This window comes from Orbilia oligospora (assembly GCF_000225545.1).
Source record: "Orbilia oligospora ATCC 24927 unplaced genomic scaffold scaffold00193, whole genome shotgun sequence".
In the NCBI taxonomy this organism is placed as follows: Eukaryota; Fungi; Ascomycota; class Orbiliomycetes; order Orbiliales; family Orbiliaceae; genus Orbilia; species Orbilia oligospora.
In genome coordinates, this window is record NW_011645750.1 from 60271 (window position 1) to 82697 (window position 22427).

The 22427-nt window shown below is 44.9% G+C and overlaps 6 protein-coding genes across 6 annotated transcripts; 4 read left to right on the plus strand and 2 right to left on the minus strand.

The window, feature by feature from the left end:
- Nucleotides 1-1065: 1065 nt before the first annotated feature.
- AOL_s00193g18 (uncharacterized protein) lies at nucleotides 1066-1661 on the plus strand (the record flags this gene model as incomplete). The annotated part of the gene is made up of 3 exons (XM_011128629.1): nucleotides 1066-1164; nucleotides 1278-1401; nucleotides 1495-1661. The coding sequence occupies 3 exons, from the start codon at nucleotides 1066-1068 to the stop codon at nucleotides 1659-1661; spliced, it is 390 nt and encodes a 129-aa protein (XP_011126931.1).
- A 917-nt stretch (nucleotides 1662-2578) lies between these two features.
- AOL_s00193g19 (uncharacterized protein) lies at nucleotides 2579-5696 on the plus strand (the record flags this gene model as incomplete). The annotated part of the gene is made up of 3 exons (XM_011128630.1): nucleotides 2579-2706; nucleotides 2778-4045; nucleotides 4105-5696. 3 exons carry the CDS (start codon nucleotides 2579-2581, stop codon nucleotides 5694-5696), a joined length of 2988 nt encoding a protein of 995 aa, XP_011126932.1.
- Nucleotides 5697-7172: 1476 nt separating this feature from the next.
- Nucleotides 7173-8501, plus strand: AOL_s00193g20 (uncharacterized protein; the record flags this gene model as incomplete). Its single annotated transcript, XM_011128631.1, has 1 exon — nucleotides 7173-8501. One exon carries the CDS (start codon nucleotides 7173-7175, stop codon nucleotides 8499-8501), a length of 1329 nt encoding a protein of 442 aa, XP_011126933.1.
- Nucleotides 8502-10540: 2039 nt separating this feature from the next.
- Nucleotides 10541-14634, minus strand: AOL_s00193g21 (uncharacterized protein; the record flags this gene model as incomplete). Its single annotated transcript, XM_011128632.1, has 9 exons — nucleotides 10541-13048; nucleotides 13118-13379; nucleotides 13492-13638; nucleotides 13698-13737; nucleotides 13828-13859; nucleotides 13942-14106; nucleotides 14182-14266; nucleotides 14326-14359; nucleotides 14428-14634. The coding sequence occupies 9 exons, from the start codon at nucleotides 14632-14634 to the stop codon at nucleotides 10541-10543; spliced, it is 3480 nt and encodes a 1159-aa protein (XP_011126934.1).
- Nucleotides 14635-16262: 1628 nt separating this feature from the next.
- AOL_s00193g22 (uncharacterized protein) lies at nucleotides 16263-17686 on the minus strand (the record flags this gene model as incomplete). The annotated part of the gene is made up of 6 exons (XM_011128633.1): nucleotides 16263-16316; nucleotides 16423-16603; nucleotides 16676-17072; nucleotides 17137-17350; nucleotides 17427-17561; nucleotides 17654-17686. The coding sequence occupies 6 exons, from the start codon at nucleotides 17684-17686 to the stop codon at nucleotides 16263-16265; spliced, it is 1014 nt and encodes a 337-aa protein (XP_011126935.1).
- A 998-nt stretch (nucleotides 17687-18684) lies between these two features.
- AOL_s00193g23 (uncharacterized protein) lies at nucleotides 18685-20749 on the plus strand (the record flags this gene model as incomplete). The annotated part of the gene is made up of 6 exons (XM_011128634.1): nucleotides 18685-18788; nucleotides 18859-19062; nucleotides 19157-19892; nucleotides 19951-20400; nucleotides 20461-20681; nucleotides 20731-20749. 6 exons carry the CDS (start codon nucleotides 18685-18687, stop codon nucleotides 20747-20749), a joined length of 1734 nt encoding a protein of 577 aa, XP_011126936.1.
- Between the last annotated feature and the right edge of the window lie 1678 nt (nucleotides 20750-22427).

The following is a 22427-nucleotide window of genomic DNA, read 5'->3' on the forward strand; positions in this document are numbered from 1 at the left end:
GGATTAGGTAGGTAGGTATTAAGTGCATTGGATGAAGGATGAATTTTATAAGCGGAGTGGGGAGAGATCTAGCCGAAGAGAGGATGAGGAGGATGAGGATGAGAAGGCGGAGGAGGAGGAGGATGGTGGGGGAGGGAAGAGGTGGTGAGATATGACGATGGGTGGTTGTGGTTGTGGTTGTGGTTGTGGTTGTGGTTGTGGTGGCGTGTTGACGTTCCCCGTGTTTTAATTTGTCTAAACATGTACACACGTACTCAAGTGAGTATTTCTGGTATATGTAAATAGTATGTAAGAATGCGATTAAATTACCTTTGAAGTGAGTAACGTATGTACTTAATTATAATTATGATATTTGATATTGCCCATTGCCATTGCAATGCGCAGCACGGTGGAGATGAGGATGGCCGCTTCCCAACGGTGCGGAATGACATCACGGCGCAGGTATTGTACTACTTGCATGTACTATGGACCAAAGTGGTTAGTTAGCCGGCCAGGGTCAACCAAGTCAGACCAGCCTCCCCTTCCTAAAAGAGACCGGACCAGACCAGACCGGACCAGACCGGACAAGTCAGCAAGGAAGTAGGTACTTACAAAAAACAAAAAAAAAACATGCCGGAATCACATGTTTCTATGATCGATGATACTTCGAATTCATGTGGACCGTACGATAGTCTAGCTGTAAGGAAGGAAGCATAAGTATCATATTCGAAATTCACATGCATGTTAATTGGTATTATATTGGATGCTTAACCGGTTGTATCATGTACTTTAAATATATCGCTGCCCTCTTCCATCTTCCCCGAATGAACTCTGTTCGCTACATCTCCCTCACTCACTGCATCTAGATCTGCGCTTGAATTCATCTTCATATCACCCACCCGTCCTTCGGTACCATCTTTCCTCTCCCCACGTACTACCATTTCTATTTCACCCTTTCTTTTTCCTTTTCCTTTTCTTTCCTTTCCTTTCCTTTCCTTTCCTTTCTTTGTGAAAACGGTTTAATTGAAAATAACAAGAGGAGAGAAGGAAGAAACAAAACCAACCAAAAAAACAAAACCTACAACGATGTCTTTGAAGAACGACGCTTTCCCAGCCTCTGCTGCCTTTGATTCCATCGCTGCTGCTCTCAAGGACGAAACTGAGAAGAAAGATGCCATCAAGAAGGTAAGCTCCCACCCAAGCACCTACACATACACATACATACACATGCACATGCACACATATGTGCCGATATATATTAAACTTGAATAAAATACTGATGATTGTCACATACTCAGGGTGGAGCCGTCTTCTGTTTCACTTTGAAGAACGCTGCGGGTCAGATCGACTCTTGGTTCATCGATCTCAAGCAAACCGGAGCCGTTGGCAAGGGCGAGGCCCCATCTGGTGGGAAAGCAGACAGTTCGTCCTTCTCTTCCCCCGCGAAAATCACGCAATACTTATCAGTTTAAGTAATTGCTTGTATATAAACTAACATATGATGATCATTCACAGTCACCCTTTCTTTGAGCGAGGAAAACTTCGGCAAGCTAGTCGAGGGAAAAGCTAATGCGCAGAAGTTGTTTATGAGCGGAGGACTCAAGGTTAAGGGTGACATGATGAAAGCTACGAGGGCAGAGGTGGTGCTGAAGAAAGCCCAAGCAAAGAAGGCCAAGTTGTAGATGAACTCGACTGGCTGGCCGGTACACTCATTATACTGACTTGTTTGAGTGCTGTGCGGTACTTAAGTAATCAGGGGAACTGTTATTTAGTATTTTTCTTTAAGTTTTTTACCTATTTCTTCTGTGTTCTGTACCTACCTAATACTTAAGCTTCTTGCCGACTCAACCTTATTTATTTTATCATCATCGTCATATATGTAGACCAATCACACCGGCCCGACAATATGGAAATAAAATAAATAAAAACATAAAAATGTAAATGTAAAAATATAGGAAATAAAATAAATAAAAATATCCAGTGTCGCTCCGATTAAAGCCTTTTTTTTCTTTTTTCCTTTTTTTGTCCAAACCTAAAAGGGATATTAAAAAAAAAAAAAAAAAAAAAAAAAAAAAAAAACCTAGCGAAGAGAACAACTTCGTCGTCCACACACACGCACGCACACACGCGCGCGCATTCTCGTACCTCTTCTCACCATCATCAACATCACCACCATCACCAACTTTTTTTTATTTTTATTTTTATTTTTATTTTTTATTTTCTAAAGAAAATATTTTATTTCACTTTCACTTTCTTCTTTCCTGTTTCCTCTTTCCCCTTCTCTATTCCCATCTTCCCCATTGTGATTCGCACCCTCTTATATTACTTCCCCCAGCCACCACGGCTAGGAACTACCAATATAAACAACTCTTTCCCCTAGTATAATCTTGCGCTACCTGTTCCCTCTAATAACGTTTTCAAAAACAGCAACAACCATAATCACGATACATACCTACCTACCTACTCACCCTCTTCCTTTGCCATAAGTTTTCAAGCATTGCTTGACACCACATTCTTCTCTCCTTCCTCCTATTTATCACTCCCGCACATCAACCGCGCCCAGTTATATACCGCCAGTCGCCATTGCATCCGGCTCATAATGGCTAAGCGCGGTGCAACGGAGCAAATCACGAAGGATACCTGGGAAAGAGACGAAGATGATGGAGGTAGAGACCGTTCGGAGGAACCCGCCGAGGTTGCCAGCCAGGCGGTGTTGGCGAAAAGAAAGTGTGTTCACTGTCTCCCTCTACGGATTGAAAATTGAAGGGATCGACTAGCTAACCCTATCGCTATCCTAGGATATTGAAGCCCAAGTCTCGGGTCGGTGGCATTTCTGCTGCAGCACCTGGTCCCAGTCCCAGTCCCGCCTCCTCTGGCTTATTCAATTTTGGCCCACCGGCGGCGACCAATTCTACTCCGACCACGTCGCTGTTTGGCCAGCTCGCTCAGACTACCCCTTCTAAAAATCTCTTCGGTCAACCCGTACCGTTGTCTTCAACACCCGCTGGCAATCCCTTTAGCGCATCCAAGTCGGAGAATTCGCTTTTCCCCAACCTTTTTGGAACGCCTATGCCTTCAGAGGTGGCACTCACAACCCTCGAAACAGCCGTAGCCAAACCTGCGACCGCTGTATCGACACCTCAAGTAGCGTCTAGTATTTTCGGTGCACCTGCTCCTCAACTTGCATCTACCCATCCTGTTACCACAGCCGTTACTGCTACACCTCCTACATTCGTATTCGGGGCACCATCTTCCCAAATCACAAAACCCGGGCCGAGCATATTCGCCCCCTCTACTCTAGCCCAAGGGCCTACTGGTGCCATTGCAGAACCCCAGAAGAATCTATTTGGATTTCCCGCACATAAACCCCAAGAAGTAGTTGAAGCAGTTCCATCATCCACTACGACTACCCCTACTGTAACGCCAGCAAAGCCCCCCTTGTTTGGCAGCTTTGGTGATAGCGCCGCCGTGAAACCTTCGGACGGATCGGAACCTCGATCGAAAATACTCTTTGGCGCACCCCCGCATCTCCCAATCTTAAACTCTAACCTGGAAGAAGGGGGTGAAAATGAAAAGACATCAATATTCAATACAGGGAATGGGTCGCTTGCGTCAAACAGTATGCAGCCAAGCTCCCGCTCATTATTTCCGGATTTAAAGGTAGCGAATCCCCAATCGGCGTCCGCACACGCAACGGGTCTATTTAAAACGCCAACGATGATGGGCCCTTCCGGAGCGAAAGATATTCCAGAAGATGTGGCGAAGAGCAAGCAGCCTAAACATGATCCTAAATCCCTGATACCTCCTCCTGGTGTCGGCGTCACACAACAGGATATGCCAACATTTAATTGGTTGTATCAAGTGAAAAGTCTTAACCTCGAAATTCAGGACCGGATTCAGGAGGCGTTGTCGAAGGACCCGTTTACTAATCTCACAGGTTTTATTAATTATTACCAAGATAATTTGACCTATATTGATTCCGTAAAGCTATCTCAGGAAGGCCAGCTTGACGAGAAAGCAGAAACCGAGGCCGATAACCATATTGAGGGTAACTATGAGACAAAAGGTAAGAAGTTGATGTAGCCTTAAATACGTTCAAAGCAATCTTTTTCTAACAGATTTTAGATAAACACGATTTAGTTACTCCATCAAAAGCTTCCAAATTGTTTGAATCGGCGCTTGCCCCATCAGCCAGCAAAAACTCGAGTGCTTCCCTACAAAATGAGACAAATTCTACCAGCGATGCTCGCCCCTTCTCCGGCTCCGTATTCCAATCAAAACCATCAACAGGACTCTTCAATCAACCCACTTCGGCAATGAGTGCTCTAAATCCTCCCTCTGAATCTATATTTTCGGGGGCAACTACGAAATCAATAGGACTTTTCGGTTCTGGTAGCAGCTCTAACAATGATACCAAAACTGCACCTCTCTTTCAATTCGGGTCCCAAAGCAAAGCCCCGGTCAATATCTTTGACTCTGCTCCTTCTAAGGAATCCGATAATGCCGCGCCTAAAGCCTTTGCCCCTAATTCCTTATGGAACAGCAAGCCGAATTCTGCAGCTGCATCCAATGCGTCATCGCCGGGTAGCGTTCTAGCAGGTGGTACGGCAGGAATGAAAGATTCTGATACTGGCGGGTGGTCTAACCCCTTTACTCAAGAAAACCCTCTTTTCCTTCCCGGGGGGGAAGACGATGACGATGAGGACGGCGACGAAGGGGAGAAGGAGGGAGAGAACAATGTCCGTGAGAGTAACGAACCCGAAGACGATGCTCCGGAGTCATCAGCCATTACAAAACCCGAGCCAACCTCCGTATTCGGAGCTCAGCAGTCGAGTTCTAACTCCTTGTTTGGCCGCGTGTCTTCCACACCGACTTTCAACTTTGGGCAGATCGCAGCCCCCAAAACAGGAGCCGTCGGCCTAATCGGAAATACAGCTGGTACAAGTGACAAACAGACATGGACTCCAGATAAAGGTATAAAATTCGGGGACCGAATAGATAGCAAGGGTAGTAGTACTGCTTCTGGCTCCGTTCCCGCCCAAAGTTTGTTCGGATTACAAAGCCAGGCTCCTGCCCCAGGCGGTCTGTTCGGTAATACTACTACTAAGTTCAACTTTCCTCAACCAACCAACGGAAAGGGCGTATTCTCGAATTCCCCCTTGAAGTCTGCCATCCCGTCGGTATTACTCAGCGGACTTACAGGTGGCGGGTTAGCTCCGCCAGCTACGACATTCGGAGGGCCGTCCCCGGCCCCCTCGGATATCAGTACACCAGGAGAGGCCTCGAATAAAGAAGGAGGCGAAGATGACAACGACCCTTCTGATGAGGCCGGGCAGCAGGGGGGTAACACCAAAGATCTGTCGGGCAAGGGACCTGGCGAAGAAGAAGAAGACGAAGTGTTTGAGACCCGGTCGTCTATCTACAACCTTAATAATGGAGCATATGTAAAGATCGGCATCGGGAGATTGCGGGTTTTAAAGAATAGAATTAACGGAAGGGCGAGAATCGTAGTCAAAGTTGAGACTGGAAAAGTTCTCATGAATGTTGGGCTCCGGAAGGAGCTCGACTACACGAAAGTCAGCGAATCCGAGGCGAAAGGGAAAGTGGTTAAGATAATAGAGTTCCTTCCCGAGGGCAAATCGCGAGTTTGGGTCATGAAAGTTGGAACAGCTGAGCTTGCACAAAAACTCCGCAAAACTCTGGAGGAGAAGAAGTGAGCATTTGGTCTGCTACCGGATCTAGAACGCGGCTCGGCGCGATTCAGTAGCGATATTCTCATAGCACACACGGGATTATTTCGCCATTTAATACTGAAATCATTGATTACAATTGTACTAAGGCGCAAACATCAGGGGACGAGAAAAAATGGGGGAAAAAAATTAAATAAACCCCCCCAGCATAGGATTGCATCTTCACAATTGGATTACTTTGCCTTTTTGCGTCGAGGATTTTTTTCCTTCTTTCCTTCTTCCTCTTTCTCTTTTTTTCCCCCTGTGTTCTGTGGATGTTTATGTTGGATGGCGTAACGTTTTCCTTTCTTCTTCCTTCTATTCATTTCTATCACCAAATATACACCATTAAACCGTTAATATGTTGCTCTCCGTGTTCCTTTGCGTGCGAATTTCTAATTTCAGGCATGCACTTCGTTACTTCCTTTTCGGCTCTCCTCAAATCCGGGTTTTATATTCGGTTGTACGCAAGTGTGAGCTCTCGATAGCCCCAAAACGATCAGGTCACCCCATAATTTTAACCTAGCATCAACCCTTAGCAATAACTTCAGTTGGAAGGATATCTAAGTACCTAAAAGGGACTCGGCTTTTAGTACGTGGAGGAACTAATATAGTGGTAAACAAGACTGTTCTGCCAAGTACCTATCCTCAAAACGGACGCCTGCATGCCGATGTAACCCTGGGCTGCGAGTATGGCAAATGTTTCCCGAGCAGGCGAACCACCAAGATGGACAGCTCGCCCCACTGTATAATATCATCCAGCTCTTGAATTAAATATATACCAACCAATAGGGCTGACTTCGATTTTACATTCAACAGAGTTTTAGTTTTAGTTTTTAGTCTTTTTTCCCAGGGTGGTGTTGTAAATATAGAAACAGAAGACTAAAAACTGAAGCAAATGCAACATTCAAGATAGACATCCTGGGAAAGTACGTGATGTCTTCCACTTCACCGGCATGATACAATGCAAAATAATGCTCGAGATCGAGCCAATCCCGGCCTTTCTTTGGATCATCCGACTGAACCGACGTTGCAATAGCTCTCCGCCCAGACAACGGAGAAAGAAAAACAGGCTGCGGGTTTGTAAACTCCGTTCTGATTCATCGATACGATATCGACGGCATAGGCGAGGTAGCATGGCATGGCTCTCGGTGTATATTGCACAATCCACGGATACTTACTTACGTACCTAGTGTACTGGGGCATCATAATCATCATCATCATCGTCATCACCAAAGGGGGGTACCCGAAGTATACGGCTCCGTAAATATATAAATGTCGGGTGCCCTCGAGCCTCGATCATTATTATCTAACTACTACAGCAATCCGTCGTTTGATATTCGATATTCAAAATATCAAGCACTGGGTATCCCTCGCTTGTTCCCTTCGAGTCACTCGCTATCAGGACTTTCGTTAATATTATAATATCATCCCCGCTACTTCGGTATAATTCGAAACGTAACCATGTTGGTTTCAACTCTAAAATGGTCTGCCCTCACCGTGGCACTTTTAGCCAACCTGCAGATGGCTGCGGCCGCGCCTGCATATTACGAACCTCCAAGCTCCTCTGAAGTAGTCCCTACTACATCTGAGAACGTTTATGTTCCAATATATGGTGGAGAAACCAGCTCTACAGAAAGCACAATTTCTACGGAGCCTCCAGCATACTATGTACCACCAGAGCCCACCACCTCTACTACAACAGAAATCAATTATGAACCTGAGCCAACTACATCAAGCGATGTATACGAGCCTTCCACTACTTCTACCACAGAGTTCAATTATGGGCCTGAGCCATCGACATCGACATCGACATCGAGCGATGACTATTACAGTCCTCCAGACACCACCAGCACCAGTAGCGGTAGTAGTACCCTCGTATACGAACCCCCCACTATTACATACGGCCCGGAACCAACCACATCAGACTACTACAATCCCCCATCAGACACAACTTCCAGCGCCAGTAGCAGTATTCCAGTTTACGAACCTCCTACCACTTACGGGCCCGAGCCAACTACAAATGATGATTATACCCCTCCTACAAGCTACTATAACCCCCCTGAGACTACGAGTAGTACCAGCACTCCTGCCTATGAGCCCTCAACATCGAGCTACTACAATCCACCGGTGACGACACCGACTTATGAGCCGCCAACTTCCTACTATGTTCCACCTGTAAACACTACCACAAGCAATGTTTACTACCCACCAACCTCAAGTGATGTATACCATCCACCAACTTCTAGTAATGTCTACATTCCTCCTACCTCCAGCAAAACCTATGTGCCTCATACTAGCACATCTACATCTGCCCCATATACCGCCACAACTATATACGAGACCGAAACTAAAACACAATATGTTCCTTGTACCCTTACTACAACCGTCGGCGGAACTACTTCCGTTTATACAACATCTACAATTACTACTTACACCACTACTACTACTAAATATATCACTTCCCACCACACCCAACCCCCAGCATACACACCGCCGGTGAATACTCCACCGGTATATACACCGCCTGTATACACCCCCCCTGTCGAAAACCCACCTACTTACACCCCACCTACTTACACCCCACCTATATACACTCCACCAGTCTATACCCCCCCATCTAACCCACCACATACTGAAACAAAACTCATTCTTGTCTCCGCTTGCCCGGCTCCTACTACTACGACAATATACTCTGAGACTGTCAAGACTGTCTACGTAACGCAACCCGCCGCGACTCATACTGTCACTGAAAGTAGCTGTCCACCAACCACCACTCCCGGCTACTACTAGCCGCATCATGATTTAAATGGTGATATATAAATCACATTGATTTTGGCTTTATTGCTGTATGCATTGCTTTGTTTTCACGCAATATATATCCGTTTTCACGGGGTAAAGATAAAGGGCAAGGAAATTACATGTATATTCTATAGGCATATGTCACCCCCCCCCTTAATGTATTGACAATCCTTTTCTCTCCCTCCCTCTTTATTTTTTTCTTTTTTTCTATGCGAAACAAAAGGGAAAAAACTTTATGTCGCGGTAGCTTAGAATTAGTTTCACATTGCTCCGACGACAGCAGCCTCTGACACTGTCTTTTTGTAATTTAATTCGTCTTGAGGCAGGACGCCATTTTATGATGCATATATCATCTATAATTTTAGTCGATGGAATACCCGTGATAGTGGCATAAACAGTGTCAGGGGCGCGGAATCAAAACGCCAGTCGACTCCGCCCTCTCTAAAACGCTATTTTTTTCGAGGAAAGGTCTCTAGAATGACAGTTTATAGGAGGAATCGTAAGGAAATACCCGGATAACTAAGTAGGTAAAGAAGGAACCCCTCTAAGAAGGCCACAGCGCAAAAATATATCAATTTCAAATCATATAATTTGACGTCAAATCTACCAAAATTTCGTTCTAGACGAATAGTTTATTAGTTTAAAAATGAGGTGGCATGCTGCGCCTAGAGTTACGGGACTAGGCTTTCAGTTTCTTCTGGAATAGCAGAAAAATGGGTTGTTTTCCTGTGAAATAATTCAAGGTCAAATTTGGTCTTTGCCCAGTTGCCTAGTGTTATGAGTTTAAGATTGAATAGTTTTAGACTAGTAGTTTATACCTATTACTTGGTACTAGGGTGCTTGGCATTGTGTTTCTAGGGCACTTTGCCTCCTGTGCTAGAAAATTGATGTTTTTCAATCCGAATTCTTAGCAAATTTTTGCCTCTAGTGCTGCTTTAATCCGTATTGAACACTATAATGTATTGTATTATAACGAAAAACTATATTAATACAATATTAATAAGCCCCTTCCTTATGGCACATTGGTTATAAAATACAGTGTGATTTAAATGTTACAGATATGCAGCTTTCCAGTTCGGTTACGAGGAATTTCCAATAACGTTGAATTATGCGTTGTAAACAACCTTCTTGAATAGTTGCTAGGATTAGTGTGTGGTATTTTTTGGATGGTTGCACAAGACTTTCGGGCCTGCTTGGATCGGATAACGTGACTGGATAAACCACATGATATGGTATATGGTACTTTTTGACGTTGCCATTCTTCTACTGCCGTGGTTTTAGAGTTAGAGATTGCACCTATATCGATATCTTCACATAAAAAAAATTATTTTTTTCTGTTCTATTTCCCTCGGTACCCTGATAAAGTCAATTGTATTACCAGGACACTACATATATATATATACAAGAGTGTCGAACGCCGCTAGATAATATATAGAGCCATCCAACGAAAGAGACTGGCGCCCCAACATACCAAGACGCAGCCCTTATTCTATAGTATGGATAACCAATAAAAATTAAAAACCAAGGTACTGCAGAGGTCAGATTAGCTTATCAACATTTGGAAGCTAGATTCGCAAACTGGATAAGAGAAGGGTTAAGGAAACAAGGGGCGAAAAGTCGCAAATAAAAACTCCACCGAACCCAAGAGCGCTTTCGCTTTGACACTCTACAGCTTGAACTACTCCCCAAAAAGAGATTAATAGATAATAAATGCACCCACCACAGAATACGTGAAATACCGCCCTGTGATAATTTGACGAAGGGGGTGAATCAGTTGAAACACGGCCCGAAAAACAAATCAATATATTTTGGATCCAAAAAAAAGCAAGGAAATATCGTATTGCCCGTTTTCCTAGTAGATAGGGCAGTCTTGGTATCATCATTGTGTATGTAGACCAAATAAAAGGAGAAAAATGAAGACTGGGCGCCTCTGGAATATCGAAATAACGGAAAATAAACTTTTAACAGAGAGGTATGACGACAAATGGATTAAGACTGGTAGCAAATGGAATCGAGCTAGATAGGCAGCCCTACGGTAACGACAACGCTGATTCCGATGTGCCGGGCGGTTGGGTTAGGAGCGTCGTCTCTATCGAAGGCGTTTGTACCGGTGACATTGACAAGGGGGACTCGACTTCCGAGGATGGGGTATTTTCTTCGGGGATTGTTGAACAGTATCGTTTTAAAACGGTTCGTAGTTGGCTTTTCTTAACCGGTTTGCTAATGAAATAATCCATACCGGAGTCGTAGCATTCTTTAATGTTGTTTTCTGTGCTGTAAGCACTTAATGCTACTATGGGCGCCCTGTATCCAAGCGACCTGATGACACTCGTAGCTTGGATGCCATCTAAGGTGGGCATCTGGACATCCATGAGGATGATGTGAAAATGTTTCCCTTCAGATAGGGCTTCTTTCACGCGGTTCACCGCTTCCTGGCCGTCTTTGGCAATAACAATGTCATACACCGACTCTAAACGCAACATTCGGGAAACAACCTCCTGGTTTACAGGGTTGTCTTCCGCCACTAGAACCCTAATCCTCTCCATTTGAGTAAGGGGGTTTGCCGGAAGGTCGAGAAGCTTTCCTGCATTCTTTGTTATCGGTATTGTCTTATGTTCCGAATTGATAACGGTACCCAAATCTCCTCCAAGACCCAATTCTGGAATAGAGATGTTGTCTCGGGATTTTCGTGTTAGGTTCCAGCCTACTGGGGTCGGTAAGACGCGTCCAAGATCCTTTTCTAGAACAAGAGCGTTTGTTCCACCGAGAACAGCTGCGACAGTACTCTCTTGAAGACTGCCATCGAGGCTTGAAGCGATGCTATCCCTAGCCGAAGCGCCTTCCCTAGCAAGTTTAAGAGGGATAGTGAGGCAGAATTGACTACCGTTGCTGTCTGATTGCTTGAGAACAATAGTTCCTTTTAGCAATGCGGCCAGCTGGCGGCATATGCTCAACCCCAACCCCGTTCCTCCATGTTTCCGACTAAGGCTTCTATCTCCCTGGGTGAATGGTTCGAATACCTTCTCGTGGAGATCCGGTGGTATCCCCGGCCCCGTATCCTCAACCCAGAATTCACCGATAAAAGCGCTATCGACCCCAGGAAGAATGGCTTCTTTTTCTGTTAGTATGTCTTCACGTGATACATTTCCGTCGTACGGTACTCCTGTAGCAGTCCTTGTGAGCACGTTGGAAATCTTCTCCGCGAGGCCGTCGGTCTTACTAGCCTGGGGCCCATTTAAGGATGTATGCCGGGATGGAGGCTTCTGAGTCATTGAACCGCCCCTCAAGCTCCCTCGAGAAAAGAACATCTTTGAGTGTCGCGAGCCATCAGAGTTCGCGCGACCCAAGCCGTCATCCTTGCCATGATTTTCTTTCACTACGACCCTAACTTTAACAGAGCCGACTTCTGTAAATTTGAGGCTGTTACCAATGAGATTAATTAGAATCTGCATCAGACGATTACTGTCGCCGAAAAACACGGCTGATTCCAAGAAATGAACCGGCGTGACTGCAACTGTGAGGTCGATATGCTTTTCTGTTGCTTGTTTTTTGAAGATGGCGTTGAGTTGACTTGTGACATCACTTAGTCGAAAATTTCGTTCCTCAAGAATCACATGATTGCCATATTGATTCTTGCTAAAGGTTAAAAGATCAGTCAGCAAAGCCAAGAGTAATTCGCCTGACTTTTCTATAATTCGAAGGCTGTGCTGGACCTGACTTGGATCCTTTTCGCCCATTAGCACTGAGCACATCCCAAGAATACCATTTAGAGGTGTCCTAAGCTCGTGACTAATATTCGCAATGAAAATAGTTTTTGATTCGTTGGCCTCTTCGGCTACCTTCCTTTGGGCTTCGATTTCGCGGGTTCTCTGAAATACTCGATCCTCCAACTCATCATAATGCCTAGTCAATTCTTCAGTCATTAGATTATAGGTATGAGTGAGATCCGTGAGTTCGTCGTGTATGAAATAGGAGCGTTCCGGAATTTTGAGGGGAATCCTGAACCCTCTTTGACTTGAGTTACGGCGTCCGTCTTCGGGGTCATCATGATCGCGGCCTTCTCGCACGTCATCGTAGGAGGGTGGTTGAGTTGTTCGCTCTGTAGCAGTTCGAAGCCGTGTGATGGGAGAGACCGCCCACTGGGCAAGGGGATATATGAAGAGGAGTATCCCTCCAACGACACCGAAAACTGTTGCAATTAAAAGCTGCTGGATTTTCGAAATGGGAGCATATATTTCGGAATTTTGCATTTCAACTATTAGAGCCCAATCGGCAAATTTATTCGCAGATCCAATGATGCCATATCCAACACTCACCCGCTGGCCCTGGGTATTTCGCGTGTCGAGTTCGGCAACGGCTTCATCACTGTCATTGACACTGAAATACGCCTTCTTGACAGCTTGGAAGCTTCCCATTTTGTCAACGGTTCCGTAAAGTTCAGGTGTCCGCACAGGAGGAAGTAAGTAGCGGAATTGTGTATCATCTGTGAGCTCTCGATCTCGTGGTTCATATATGTTAGTGATAGTATTAGGACCAACCTGGATCTGATTGTTAGCATATATCCAGCAGCAGATTTTCCCAACGGTAATAGAAAGGAGATGAGTTACAAGTAAGGTCTGCCCCGTGTCCCCCATGCCCTGGGTAGTATTTACAATGTCAACTAGGAGCTGAGCATCGAGCAAGATTGTCCAGAAACCTATCAATGCACGAGTTGAATTATGGACTGGAACAGTAAAAGATATCATATAGTATGAGCTGTTGACTTGTACTGGTCCTAAAAGAAGGCTCTGGTGGTTTTCGATGAATCCCTGGTTGAAAAGCTCTAATTTCTCGGCGGACGTATTCGATATTACGGAGGCTCGAGGGTATCTAGCGTTGTGATAGTTAGGTAAGTCCTCACACAAACCAGGTGCGGAGCCTCAGAATAGAGCCCCCCTCCCATTTTTGGGTCTATTCTCGAGGCTACTGAGTGACTACTTACAGCTCATCAGGGAATCCTTCATGCCCATCCCAATTGGCCGATTGTGCTTGTCCATTTTCATCTGTAAAAACGCCTAAAGCATCCTTTTTGTTTCTCGCATCATTAAAATCGCGATTTCCAGGCGGGTTAGCTGTAATATTGAGCAATCTATCCGCAAAGCGTTAGCAATCACTATCATTAAATTTGGAATAGAAAGTTTATCATACGCTTGCGTGAGATTGGCATTATAAAGGGTTGCGGCAACATCTACAACAAAAGCAAAGCCAAGCAAAAACGAAAAAATGAAGAGAAAGATTAGTAGTGGACAATATCATTGTTAAAGAAGGGGTCTCGTACAAAACCGCTGAGCGGACAAGGCTGAGGCGGTACTGGTTTTCATATATTTGAGTTAGCAAACAGTGCGCGATGAAATCAACTCCGGGCCGGGTGTTGGGCAGAATGTAGTCTTACTCAGAAGCAGCAAAACCCCAGTAATTCGATGTTATTGTTCCGTTGATCCACCGTGTTAGAAGAGAAATCGGGGCACTTCGGGTGGCGATGGACGAAGCAAGTCCCTCTAAAGTTTCAATGGCCTGTACCATTTGGGCACGCTTAAGATCGGCAGTCATACTGAGTCTGAAAACAATATACCAGTTAGAATGAGTAGGCAGAAGATTTATACGGGAGCAAAAGCAAGCGTGAGAGACCCACCTGGTGGTCGCAGAGTCTTTGATAAAACCGAGATTGTTGCGCCATGAGATACCCGCTAGAGCCCCAACGGCAGTCAACGTGAAAACTAGAGGAAGATCAGTTAAACCATCCGAACGACGACAATTGATCTAGGTTCAGACTCACTCGCGACCAAGAACTTCAAGATAGCAAAAAGCAACTCATGTTATTAGTATTTCCGTACCCGAAACACGATCCAACGGAAGAATAACAAGCAAGCCGACATACACTTAATTGGTTCCGAATCTTAACTCTTAAATGCAACGGTTTCCCAAAACGATTGATATACCATCTCGATACGGGATTTCTCGAGGCAGGTGGAAGTTTGCTCTCGTGAGCGGAGACAGCGGCTGGTGCATGCTGGTGTGCCTTCTCTTCGGCGGAAGAGTCCAGCGACGAAACCCCATCGACTGTTCGAGATCGACTTTCGGACATGATCACGCCTAGAAAGTCACGGTCCGCCTTATCACATAGTACTAACAGAAGAGACGTCGAAGCCGACCGAGGCAGAAGCGTGCTCCGAAAGAACAGTTGCAAAAGTAGGGGAGTTGGAAGCGGTCGGTTTCGCGGCGCGTTGCAGTTGGAATGGCCCAGGCTGATTAGGCTCGGGTCGAGGCATCCATGCTCTTTCTCGCTGTTCTCTTTTCTTTCTCTCCCGTTCCCGAATTTTCGATGTCACTCTCCCCTTCGTTCCTTCGTTCCTTCGTTTGATGATTCTCAAAATTTTTCTCCAGCTCGAACTATCCTTGAAAATTACGGGCCGTCGATAGGCTATCTCGGTAAGTGTCGGAGTCCTAGGCAAGACGTTGAAGGGGAGGTGTTTCTCAATTTTCCATCAAGTCAAATATGGGGGTTGAACAAGACTGGGTTGGACTCCAAGGAAATAAGCGGAAGCAACCCTTTTTCCTTCCTACCCTGTTGGTTTTTTTAATTATTTTTTTTTTTTTGGGGGGAAGGGGTTTCTTTCTTTTCCTTTTTATTTGATTCTTCGTCTGGGCATTTTACCACTAGCGCAAGCCCTCCTAGGTCTCCATGATTCATATACGAAGGAGCCTTTTTCGACCTAAACTATATTTACTCTGTAGCAGTAAGCCTAGTAGTACTGATCATGTATCCCTAGAACTGTTAGTATTTGAAGAGAAAAGAGGAAACATAGGAAATATAGGAAACCCTAAATAAAATAATTCAAAATAAAGCACAAAAAACTATCGTCGAGGCTTCGTCAGCAGAGTACAATAAGCATTGTGCATTCGGAGGTCGAAGGTTTGCCGTTTATCAACGGTGGTGGCTAAACTCCACATACCACCAACAGTTTCTAGCGAAAAGTATATGCTTTGTATACTACAATGTTTCTGCTGCTCCCATGCAAACTAGACTAAGACTTGCTTATTGCCCTCATACTTATAAGTACTATACATATCTACAATCAGTACACAGCAAGGTAGGTAATTATCGTTGTTGTTATTAGCGAAATTGAAGCTGCCGGTTTCATACTCCTTTCCTGCACCTCATGGCCATGCCCCAAAACCAAGGAGCTGGGTCCTGGTGATCCCTTTTCCTTTGTGAGCAAATTCCAGCGGTTTTACTTTTTCCCCCGACCCTTCCTAGTCTAGGTGCAGACCTACGGAGAACAACAGGCAAGGATCAGGGTTGCCGATTGCCTAGCCAGATGCAGGTCAAGGCAGGCTCACGACGCATCCAGGCTTGCACTGCATTTGGCTAGGCGATATTTCCGCGTGTTCAAGTCCTTGGCATCGTGCAATACCTAATCTGATGTTATACCTTATACCGCGGATATGTATACACCATCGATTCTGAATCGATTATAAGTTAGCTTGTAAGAGGCAGGGCTGCAAGTATAAGTACTTAAGTAGATATTTACATAGTATACCCAAATATCCCGATACAATGCCAATGCTAACTCGCGATCGGATGCTTTCGAATTTACTAGTAGAGGTACTTATAGGTCGATCTCCAGCCTGAACAGGCTCGAGAATTAAGACTAACTCGCTTCCTGAATACATTGTATTGACGATATATGTTTATTAAGCTGGTTCTCAACCTTATAGTTTCGACCGCTCTTCCTCTTCTGGCACCGAAACCACGACTTTACCCCACTAGAATTAGATCCCCGGTAATTGTAGTACGTCAGTCTTTGATTCTCGTATCACCATAGGCCTAGCTATAGGGACGAATTGGAATTAAACAAATTTGACTACTCACAGTCTCTCGTTGGCCCAAGGCTTTTAGAGCTGCCCCCACGTTTTCGAGGTCATCGAATTTCTTGTCATAGACTGTCGGCTTGAACTTCCCTTGTTCGATAAGATTGAAGATCCCTTGCCAGACCCGATCGATCATCTCTGGCTCAAATTTACTATATGCCCCCCAATGGATTCCGACTAGGCTAAGACACGGTCGAGGATTAGTATAATTCTAACTATCAGTGTAGTCTTGAGTAAAACTCAACCACCCGTACCTGATGTTCTTTAACAGCACTCTATTAAGGGCGACCTTTTCGATAGTCCCGGCAGCAAATCCTACGATCAAAATCCTTCCATTCCAGTTGATGCACTTCATACTCAAGTCGACCAACCCGACAGGGTCATAAACCACATCGACTCCGCGTCCGCCTGTAAGTTTCAATACTTCCTGCGTCCAGGATTTCTCTCGATAGATGATCCCATAGTCTGCACCAAATGATTTGCAGATTTCCAACTTGTCTTTGGATCCCGCTGTTGCGATCACCTTCCCGCCTAGAGCTTTGGCCACCTGGATTGCGGCTAAGCCCACACCGCCAGCCCCCGCGTGTACCAAAACCCACTCCCCTTCCTTCAAGTTCGCTCTTAGTGTCAGCGCTGCATACGACGTAGGAACTTCTCCCACCAGTATTCCGTTAGTCCGCTTTGTCCAGGTACATTGAGTTCAAATACTAAATACCTGTGACGTAAAGTCCAGCAGCAGCCTCATAGCTCCAACCGTCGGGTATTTTGTGTAATAAATTCTCCGATACACATATTTTGGTGGCGTAGGAGCCTTGGGAGGCTCCAAATACCCGATCTCCGACTTTATATCTAGGTACCCCTGTCGAAGGAGTCTTCAACACATAGCCGCTAAATTCACTCCCCGATATCCAGGGGAGAGGCGGTTGATGCTTCAACGTACGGCGAATTGTATTAGCTGGACCCTTTAAAAACGATTGAATGTATTCATATGTGCACGTTACGGACTTGGTATTTCCCTTGAACTTGCAGAATGTCGAAAAAATTGGTTGCCGAGGCCCGGATAGCAATAAGATATTGATCTTCTTTGGGCGATGGGTCCGGTAGTTGAATTGGGGAGAGTCGGTCTACATCATCTGGGCTCTAGAGTTACCCATAAATAGTGATATTAGCTACATTGTATGACTGCCTTAAAGTGCAATATATTGCAAGATCTACTAGAATATGATGCATACCTGTAGGTATTGTGAAATTTGGATGCCTCTCATTGTGATCTAGATTAGGTTCAGGATTCTATTCGTGTTCGAATTAGTTATAATGCGGGAGCAGATAACAGGAAGAGAATTATTGTTGTTCGAAATATGTATATATCAATAGGCTAGTACTTCGTACTTGTTATATCTTGCGTACTATATATTGGTCTGGATGTGGATATATATATTCTCAAGTACTGGTTCGTAGATATAGTCAGAACTGTTTAAAATTGGCCCGCCACATTCCCTTTTATATCTTATACCTGACTTTCCTTGGTCCTGAGCCTCGGTCATGGAGGCAACTCCCTCTGGTTTCCGGACCTCCCGTTAGCTTTAGCTGCATTGGTCCAGTCTGGAATTTAAGCCGAGCAGGACATACCACTAATCAAAATTTAGTTGGTTTGATACCTGGTAGTTTGAGGTTATCACGTGAATGGCTTGGCGTTCACTAGCCAAGCCGATCTTCATCTAAAATTCTAAGAAAAGTACACTAGTCAGCACCTACCTATTACCTAGCCTGCGTACCTGCTCAACTTTGATGATTTCACAAAAGTCCTGCATCAGCAAACCATATCTATTTCTTATGCACACTAGTACCATACTATTTCAGTCGCGATCGCACACGATCTAATGAGATGCTATTTCAGAATGACCTTTCCTGAGCTCCTTCTAGTGCTTATAGCCGCGTGCTCGTCTCCCTTACACGCCTTTTACATACCAGGTACCTTTAGATTCGGCGCTTGCTTGAATAATTCTGTAAAGCCCTCCCTTCGAGATATAAATCATTTCTTAATTTCGGGCTTTTTTTAGGATGGTCGGAAAGAGGCTATGCAGACGGGTCAGCTATCCCTTTACAGTTTAATAAGATCACGAGCGACGCCACAGAGCTGCCATACAGTTACTCGGAGCTGCCATTTATATGCAAACCCAAACGGGGCGCGAAGAATGTCGGATTGAACCTTGGGGAGGTTCTACGGGGGGACCGGATTGTCGAGAGTGACTATGAGCTAGTTATGGGAAAAACGGAATCGTGCAAATTCCTTTGCGATGTTGAGATTGGAAGCGCCAGCCTCGCCGAAGCACAGAGACTCATCAGACACAACTACGTTGTCGAGTGGTACGTCAGCCCTAAGTCTTGATAGAGCGCAAAATGGCCATTAATTTAATCTCCATGTTATTATATTTAGGATAGTCGATAACCTTCCTGGAGCAACCTCCTTCAAATCTGTTGATAAGATGAGAAAGTTTTACCAGAATGGTTTTAAGCTAGGTAATTTTGAAGATGAGAAAGTTTACATTCACAACCATGTCACCCTCATCTTTCGGTATCGGAAAAGTATCAAAACTCCACATAAGAAGCTCATCGTTGGCTTTGAAGTTTATCCAAAGTCGTAAGTACTGGCCTCACACGGCGTTACTGGGGGGAAGAAAGGAGTAAGGAAATGGGAAAGACGGAAAGAACTAAATATATTTGCCACATTCAAGTATAGACGGCCCAAGGAGTAAATGTCCATCGTCCATATCTACCTCGGACCAACCACGCTTAGAGCTCACCCTTCCACCCGTTCCGTCGGATTCTACGGGGTCAAAGTTTGAATACGATCCGAACGCTAAGCTGAGAATAACGTACACTTACTCCGTTTATTGGGAAGAAGACGAAACTATCGATTGGGATAACCGATGGGATCTATATTTCGCCAATCAGGAGCAGTCATCGAAACTACATGTTCTCGCCATCATCAATTCCCTAGTTATCGCTTTCCTCCTGAGCGGTATGGTCGGCGTTGTTTTGCTGCGGACTCTCAACAGAGACATCCAAAGTTACAATGCAAGAATTAGCGGTGAAGACGGAAACAAACTTAAACGAATTTCCACAGCGTCCATCGATGGCTCGGCCCAAAGGGGGCCTGCTGATGGCGATGACGATGACGATCTGCTTGATGATACAACAGGCTGGAAACTTGTTCATGGGGATGTGTTCCGCCCGCCGAAGTTTGGCGGTCTGTTGCCTCCTTTGGTGGGTAGCGGTGTCCAGATTCTTGTTACGGTCTTTTCGTTACTTGTTTTTTCATTAATTGGCTTGCTTAATCCGAGTTATCGAGGAGGCTTCGTTAGCTTTGGGCTTTTCCTTTTCGTATTTGCTGGGCTGTTCTCGGGATATTTTTCAAGCAGGATCTACAAGGCATTTGGGGGGGACAGTTGGGCCAAAAACGCTATCTTGGTGAGTCGTAAATGTCGCGGGACTACTGAAACTGGCGTTTGCTAACTCACAGCCTCAGACAGCTCTGCTTGTCCCTGGACTTATTTTTTTGGCGGTGCTTGTGCTGAATCTTTTTGTTTGGGCACAAGCATCATCTAGTGCTATTCCGTTTTCCACCTTGGTTGCATTGGTTTCGATGTGGCTCCTTATATCTGTCCCCCTCGTTCTTCTTGGAGCCTGGTTTGGACAGAAAAAGCCAGCGTATGAGCAACCTACAAAAACTACCCAGATCCCACGACAGATACCAGTGCAACCATGGTACGTGAAACCTATACCAAGCTTATTCCTTGGAGGGATTGTGCCATTCGCCGTTATATTCATAGAGCTCCTCTTTGTTTTTAAAAGCATATGGCAAGACAAAAGCGGGTACTATTATATGTTTGGGTTTTTGGCTTTGATAATAGCCATTCTCCTGGTTACTATTGTTGAAATCACCGTCGTGATGACATATTTTCAGCTTTGCGCAGAGGTAGGTGACCGAATCGTATCGACCAAAATATAATAGGGGCTAATATTCTCTTTCTGTTAGAATTACCATTGGTGGTGGCATGCGTTCAGGGTTGGAGCTGCTTCGTCTGTGTACATTTTTCTTTACTCCGTTTGGTATTATTTGGCAAAGTTGCACATTCACGGGCTGGTCAATAGTCTCTTATTTTTCGGTTATTCGTTGCTTGGCTCGGCCGTGTACGGCGTTTTGGGGGGCACTGTCGGGTTTTTGTCCGCTTATATGTTCGTCAGAAGGATATACGGGTGAGTACCTTCAAAGTATTTTTCGGAATATTCTGCTAACATAAAACAGGGCTGTCAAAACCGACTAAAAGTATTGTGGCCAAGAGACACACCGTTATTATACAATATATATATAAATCATTTGTCGCCCTTCAGAGAAATTATATACATTATGTGGCTCGTGCCCGCCGTTTCTTAGGTACCCGTGCAGTCGAGTAGTTGTTTTCTGTTGTTGAAATGTCGAGGACGTGTTGGCTTTGGATTCGACCAAACAGTGGATTTCATAAGTGAAATATATACCTGCATCTTTCCACAGGCTAGCGGTGGAGTCACACCAGCCATGCCCTCCCATTCGTTAGATCTGAGTAAGACGGCCACCCCCCCACTCGGAAGGCAGACTAGTGAAGGATACCAAAGATAATTCTCACAAATTTTCTGAATGCCATCGGGCGCACTTTGGTCAATGTGTCACCCAAGCGGTGGGATCCTGCGCGTTGACGCATATCAGGACGTGTCCCGCTTGTTGATATGATTCACAAGAGGGCTCTACCGAGACTATAAGGATCCCGCTCCTCCTCCTCGATCTTCTTGAAACCCAATTTTCTCCCTACCATATACCAGACTGCCTTTTAACATTCACTCTACCACAAGACTCCTACGATCTACTCGATAATTAAACAAAACGTCAGCAACATCTTGTAGGATTTTGGTAACGGAAAATAATTTTCGCAAACAACTTCGCTATGGTTTCCGCCTACAAGATGTTCCCAGCCAGCGACAGCCGCCAAGCCCCTAAGCCCTATATTCCAGAATGGGATGGCGACGAACCCCAAACTTTGACAGGAGGGTATGATTCTCTGTAGTCTATTGATACGAAAGTAAAGATTGCATCTATCTAACCACCCTGGAAATGATCAGTGGTGCTATGCCCTACCTTTGAAACTGCCTACAAAAAGCACCTAAGAAATCCATCTGCGGCCGAGCCATCTCGACAGTCATTCCCACGCACAAGAATACAGCCTTGGCGTAAAACTTGGCTAACTCTTGCTGATGCTGATGCATCCAGGAAGGATACGGGACTCCTCAAACGCTGCCTGGAAAATGGGTAACATGAGCTCTGGCCCTTTGGCGGGCAGGTTTCTCCATTTTCTCTCTCTCTATATATATATATATATATATATCTCTTCTCCCTCCTCCTCTTCTTCTTTCTTTGCGCCCAAGAGGCATAATATTTCTTTGTTGCAGTCTCTAACAGACGTTTGCGGTTCATTTTTGTATACGGCATGTTAGGCGTTCATGCAGATTGTCATTGTAAATAGGTTCTGTTTCTTTTTCATTTATTTTTATTTTTATTTTTATTTTTATTTTTATTTTTATTTTTATTTTTGATAGCTTGATATCCACCCCTCCAATCCGGCTTTGATGCCATACAACCCCAGCTTCTATAAGTTATTTGATGCCAGCTTAACGTTGATACGGATGCTTACTATTCTACTCCCATTTCTTTGTTTGTGCAGTGGTAATATCAGTTTCCCTTCCCGAATCCCCTTAACTAGTTTGAGTTTGTCGTCGTTGGCATACTGTCTTAATCTACTCTGTAGAGTCGTTTGTATTAACTAATGCGAGCAACTGCACATTTCTCGAAGGAGGCTTATCTTCGATATCTAACTTTCGACACTTTGCCCTTTGTTACATATCATTTGGCGGGGTTCTATTTATTATCCTAGTCAGGAACCATCTATCTATAATCCTTCCGCCAACCATCTA